At 50.7% G+C, this 6000-nt stretch overlaps 1 protein-coding gene across 1 annotated transcript; it reads left to right on the top strand.

Annotated features, from left to right (window-relative positions):
- Positions 1–233: 233 nt before the first annotated feature.
- On the top strand, positions 234–2716 carry LOC128809745 (uncharacterized). Its single transcript, XM_053981997.1, has 2 exons — positions 234–1830; positions 2101–2716. Exons 1-2 carry the CDS (start codon positions 1709–1711, stop codon positions 2582–2584), a joined length of 606 nt encoding a protein of 201 aa, XP_053837972.1. The 5' UTR covers positions 234–1708; the 3' UTR covers positions 2585–2716.
- Positions 2717–6000: the final 3284 nt, after the last annotated feature.

Genomic DNA, 6000 nt, shown 5'->3' with positions numbered 1-6000 from the left:
AGTGGTGTTAGAGGCATTTTAACATTCCCCGGGGGGAACATCTGCGGGGTTGCCCCTTCTATTTTCTTTCTCCCATGCTTTTACTCCTGCAGTTCGTATCAGCTGTATCTCCTCAGGAGAAAATAAAATCCCCACTATTGAATTTAATTCTTCCTAGGTATAGATATTAGGACCTAGGAATTGATCTAGCTGGTTTGCGATTCCAAGGGGATCCTCTACTAAGGTCTTTATTTCTTTCTTAAAATTCCTCCCCTCGGAAGCTCTTAATGGGGCATTCACAAATCCTATTCCCCCATTGGCTCCTCCCATGGGAACTTCCCTTAGGGGAAATAGTCTTTCTGCCCTTTCTCCTCCTGAGCAGCACTCTTTTGTTTTCAATCAAGTGTTATAATGGTGGGATATTGGACTATCTGTTTCAGCTTTACCACAATTACAACCTTGAACTTTATTACCTTGCACACTATTCTGCCAATCACTGTTTGTTACTGATCCCGCTCTCTCTTCAATCTTTGTCTCACTTATGTGTCTTGGAGGGGTTAAGACAACATTCTGTGGAGGAGGTTGATTAGCACCCGATATTAGGAGGTTTGGAGGGTAAGACAAAACATTAATACTGGAGTCAGGGCTTATAACCAGCTGACTTGAGGTTGTTAATGTACTTCCTACTGATGGTGTGCAGAGAATATGGGGAGGAGTTTGAGAGGTTGAAGGCGTAGGTTGGACAGGTGGAGGTGTTGGAGGAACAGCAGGGGGAGAGGGTGGAAGATAATCTAAAGGGTCTCACCTTCTTATGGGCTCTTCCCTTGCGTCTTCCACGTCCTTAATGTCCTTGGACACTTTGTACGCTTTAGCTTTTTCCTCCAGGGTATTACTTTCTAACCAACAACTTGCATACTTAGTTTCTTCTTTACTCACACTTTCCCTCGAATTCACATGTTTGTTTACAGCTAAACACAACCACCTGTCCTTTGAACCATACCAAGGCCAGTAAACTGACCCTTCTTGAAGAGCTTCCTTTGGCCATATCTCGACCCAATACTGTCTCATCTTTATTTTATCTAATTCCTTAAACTTCTCATCACTTTCCCATTTTTCAATCATTTCTCCTAAAGGGCTACTGGGTGGAATTTCTTTCAGCTTACCCTTCTCAGTCCTTCCCCTATGGGAGTTCTTACTAGTACACTGCCCCATTTTATAAATGAACTGGACAACTAACTAACCTAGCAACCAGTAACTCAAATGAGCTCATGAAAGGATCTACACTTATATGAAATAGGACAACTGAAATTACTCTTTACAAAATAAACTGATAAAACAATTGGAACCTTGATTGGTCAAAAATAAATTCTATCCAAAATATTGAATACAACAATCTAAAATAACGTAATTAACACCAGATTGAATAATCAAGTGATTGAAATCAAACAAAAAATTAAAGTATTGGCATTTAATTAAGACAATTGAAATAAATAATTAAAATAAAATAATTCAATTAAAATAAAAATGATCAGAATTAAATTAATTGGAAATACAAAATGAGAACTCTGCAATTGCAACAAAGAAACAATTGCAAAAAAACAATTAAATTTCAATAAAATGATTGGAAATAAGTCCCAGTCCTCCTGTCCTTCCCGTGACCCTGTGGCCAGCGGCAGTGCTCCCAGTGTGACCTGGGCTTTGCTCTGCACACAGGTTTGCAGTGCAGGCCATGAAGGATCTGCTCTGCCGACTGCAGTGTGACCACGTGGTGGTGGCTATGGAGCGCAAGGGTGGCTGGGACATGATGCTGTGTGCTCACACCCAGCACTATGCCGTGGGTCTGCTGGCCAGGTGAGATCCCCTTCTGCCCACTGCCCCCAGCATTTGTGCCCTGTGCCTCACACAGTCCCTGTGCTCATGGGCCAGAGGGCCTCGTCAGCGAGGGACGGCCAAGAAGACTGGAAAAGGCTGGGAGAGGAGGGTGCCCAGAAGGGGCTGCCTCTCCAAGTGCTCACATCCCCTCCAGGGATGCTGGGGAAAGACCAGAGCTCTGTGAGTCAGTGCTGGGAGAGCTTTGGTCTCCCCACCTCAGGGCTTTGGTGTCTTTTTCCCCCCTGCCAGGAAGATGCTCCGTGTTTTGATCCCTTTGTGCTCTCACATCACACTCCACTTGCTCCGGCAGCTCAGCAGGGAGGAGCCGTGCTGGGATCTGCCCTTCCTGGCATTCCTTGTGGAGGTGAGCCTGTTGGCCAGCGCTGCCTCGCTGAGCTGCCTCCCAGCTCTCTGTCCTCTCATAGCCACAGCTGCCAGGACAGTGCCCACACCCTGTGCTGCTGCCTGGGCCCAGCCCTGTGTGGTTCTGGGCTCCTGCCGGCTGGGTCCCCTGTCACTGCCCTGTGCCTTTCAGGTCCTCGAGCGCCTGGACACGACTAAATGTGGTGGCAGCATCCTGAAGATCATGTCAAGGCACCTGCAGAGTGAATGCAGGGAGTGGCGTCGCCTGGCACTCCAAGGCCTTGTGGTGCTCTATTGTAAAATGCATGCAAACCCAGTTGAACAATTCTCCAAACACATTCCACATAGGAAAAACAAGGAGCAGACATAGAATTTGTTTTCTCTTTCTTTATCTCTGTGCACCTCTATGAAAAATCCTGAGAGAGAGAGAGAAATATGCTTGCCACATATCACCCTTTTCTGTATAAATAAATTTAAAAAATTAAAAAAGCTGCATTTGTAATTCTTCTCCAGGGCCCTTGCAAAAGAGAGAGCAAACACATCTCAAGAGGTTCCCTTATCAATTTGCTAGTTATCAATCAGAAGCCGAATCAGATGCCGATGTGGAATGTTCAAAGAGATCCTTTACCTGCCAAGTACCTACTTCTATCAAATCTCTAAAACAAAGCTTACAATATAAAAACCCAAATAATAATGAAAAGAATGCTCAAGTTTCAAAGTCCAAACAGCTGAGTGTCAGGAGAAGGTGTCCATTGACTGGAGATGTTGATCTTGACATCCTTAAAAGTCCTTCTCAGTCCTGAAACAGAGAACTGAAGAAAGTCCTGAAACAATTAAAAAACCATAGAAAACCACTAAATGTGACATCATATAATTATCAAACACCAGAACACTGAATGTTGTCTCAGAGACTGCAACAGCTGATAAAACTCAAATGAGCAGAGCTGGAAATCATCTCCGGATCATGACTTTCCAAACTCCCCTGATTTTGATGCAAATACATCTGGGTGATCGTCAACCATGCAAACATACCTTTCCCGTGCAAAAAAAAAACCATCACCAAATTCAAAAGAACTGAGAAAATTCCTGGAATGCTATGGCCAAAGCTCTTAAATCAACCACTTTTTCATGTTTTGTCTTTTCAACCATCTCTATTTAATTAATCTTAAAACTAATTTTAATGATTTTTTTTTTTTCAGAATCAGAATGCCCATCAGCAGCAGGTTTTAGGACCCTGCGGTGCTGGGCGGGACGGTGGACGCGGTCCGGGTGGGCGGAACAAGGATCCCAAACCCGGCCGTGGGGGGCACAGGGGCCCCAGGCAGCCAGGAACAGCTCAAGAAAAGAATGAAGTTTTATAGTTTGTGCGCGTGCATGTTGCTTTTGTTCTTTTGTTTTAGTTCTTGTAGTGAAGCTTTACCTGTAAGTCAATCAAATACGAATGTCTGGGTTGCTTTAGCCAAGTCTTCAGACTCTGATACCATCTGTCTATCCATCCTGGCTAGACAATTTGTTCGATGGTTGGAGCTTTGCACCCTGGCTAAAGGAACTCTGTAAAGTAGGTTTGATTATTCTGATAGTGATAATTGTAGTTTTAGTAGCAGTACCCTGTATACTTCAGTGTGTGCAGAACATAATGAGTAAGACAGTATCTAGCATCTTAGTTGGTCATCAGAACGGGGGAGATGTTGGGGAAGATGAAATAGCAAGGCCCTATAAATATGAGGGCCTGGCAAAAGAATCAGAGAATACAGATATCGAGATGAAAACGAGGTTTGAAATACCAAACCTTCATTACTGAGCATCTCGAAAACAATAATGGAATCCCCCCTTTCTGACAGATCCTAAGGTCAAATGGAATGTCCTGTCTCACCCCCCAATGTATGGTTCATCCCATACCTGTAACCCTCCCCTGAAGTATCCGATGTCTGTAACCCCATTGGCCCGAGTCCTGTCCCAGCCCACCTTGAAGCCCCCTGATAAGGTGTGGCCGAGGGACCGGACGCTCTCTCTCTCGGACCTTCCTGCTGGGACACCCACCTGGCACCATCTCCCTCTCCCTCTCTCTCCCCCCCGCTCTCCCAGGGCCTGCCATGAGTTGCGGCTAGCAACTCTAAGCAGGGCCCTTCATCCTTTACAATAAACCCTATGCTCTAAAGACCGGGCCTCAGAGATCCTTCGTTAGCACCCATCCAAACCGTCCTGGAGTCCAGCAATCCCCGCAGATTGAAGGGTGGTGGCCCAAGCCCCGGCGGGCGGCCCAAGCCCGGCCAGTGGGACGGGCTCTTCATCTTCACAGCCCACCCCCACCATGCGGCCAGCGTCACGGCAACTCCTCCAGCATTTTGCCTTCCCCCCACGCCACCCGGGCGCTGCTGAAGCCACAGCCTCTTGGGACGCCGCTGCTCGCGCCCCCCGAACGGGAGCGGGACGCACGGGCTGCCCCAGGACACAGCAGGGAAGGTGTGTTCCCCAGAGGAACCTTCAGATTCCACAGCATGATCAGGCTGGCGCTCAGCCACGCGTGCACACCCCTGCGAGGAGCCAGGCTGTTGGTGCTCGCTGCTGTCGCTGTTCGCAGCGCCTGGTGACCCGGTAGAATCAGCGAGGAGGGGGACGAGGCGGGCGTCACGGCCGATGCCAGTGACGGAGCTGGTGGGGGGAGGTCCTTGGCCGGCGCTGCGGGCATTGCCGCTGATGGATCGATTGCCGGCTGCGGCGCAGGGGGGCTGCTTTCCAAAGGCGGCGGGGGCAGAGCGAAGCCGCTGCCTAGGCAGGTTGCGGAGCGGAGATTGCAGCCGCCGCAGGTAGCAGGCGTTCGCCCTCCGCGGCGTGGTGCGCGAAGAGAACAGTCGCTTCCGGCGCGGCGGGGTCGGCCGCCGTGGAGGGAACGGCCGCCGGGGCAGGGGGCGCGGCCGCCGCCGCCGGAGCAATGACGGGCGGTGCCGGAGGCGCCGCTGTCACTGCCGGAGGCGCGGCCGCCGACTCCGAGGCAGGAGCTGACGCGGCGAGCGGGGCCGGCGCGGGCGCGGCCAGGGCGGCGCGAAGCGGCGGGGAGGCGGCGTCTCCGCTTTCGCTGGAGCGGTTTCAGGCTGGCTCTCAGTGGCGAGTGTTTCTCTCAGCTCCGAATGGGGCAGAGGAGGAGGCGGCACGGCTGCGGGCGGGCGGACCGGCAAGGGAGGCGGTGCCTCCGCCGGGGCCGGCAGTGGTTCCGCAGCCTCCGAGGGGAGGAGGAGGGGCTCGCACGCTGCAGGAGGAGGAGGCGGAGGAGGAGGGGATGGAGACGGCTCCTCTTGTGCAGAAGCAGAAAAAAAACTTCTGAGCCCTGCACAAAGGCTTTGCCCCGCGCCCTGCGCGGCAGGCACCAGCAGCGAAGACTGTCCTTGAACAAACTGGTCTCCATCCGGCCGTGATGGGGGGGGGGGGGCTGAAAGGCCCCCGCTGGGTGCGGGGGACCCCCCTGCCCCGTACAGACGTGCTCACTGGGGTCCATCCCAGGACTATCGGAAAAAGCTTTAAAAAAACTATCATGTACTGAGTTACTCGGAAATCTTGCCTGACGCGTTGCCTGACGACGAAATACAGGGACCTCCAAGCCTCTGGATCCAGGGAAAAAGCCAGACTCATGAAAAAAACCACGACTGTTTGCAAATTGAAGAAACTCCAATAAATCATTGTCGGAGATAGACACTCCATGGTTCTGAGCCAGATCTCTCCAGACGGCAAACATAAGACCATCCACGCAATAAAAACGAATGCTCAGGTCTGCAGATATCTTTTCCCAAA

This window comes from Vidua macroura, chromosome 7 (assembly GCF_024509145.1).
Source record: "Vidua macroura isolate BioBank_ID:100142 chromosome 7, ASM2450914v1, whole genome shotgun sequence".
Taxonomy (NCBI): domain Eukaryota; kingdom Metazoa; phylum Chordata; class Aves; order Passeriformes; family Viduidae; genus Vidua; species Vidua macroura.
The sequence above is the reverse complement of the archived record's forward strand: the minus strand, read 5'-3'. Positions and strand labels throughout refer to the sequence as shown.

What these genes read in the sequence shown, in the direction of transcription:
- LOC128809745 (XM_053981997.1), top strand. Translation starts at nt 1,709, where the DNA reads ATGAAGGATCTGCTCTGCCGACTGCAGTGTGACCACGTGGTGGTGGCT. An exon ending in GCCGTGGGTCTGCTGGCCAG is followed by an intron (nt 1,831 to 2,100) that starts GTGAGATCCCCT and finishes CCCCCCTGCCAG; the next exon opens with GAAGATGCTCCGTGTTTTGA.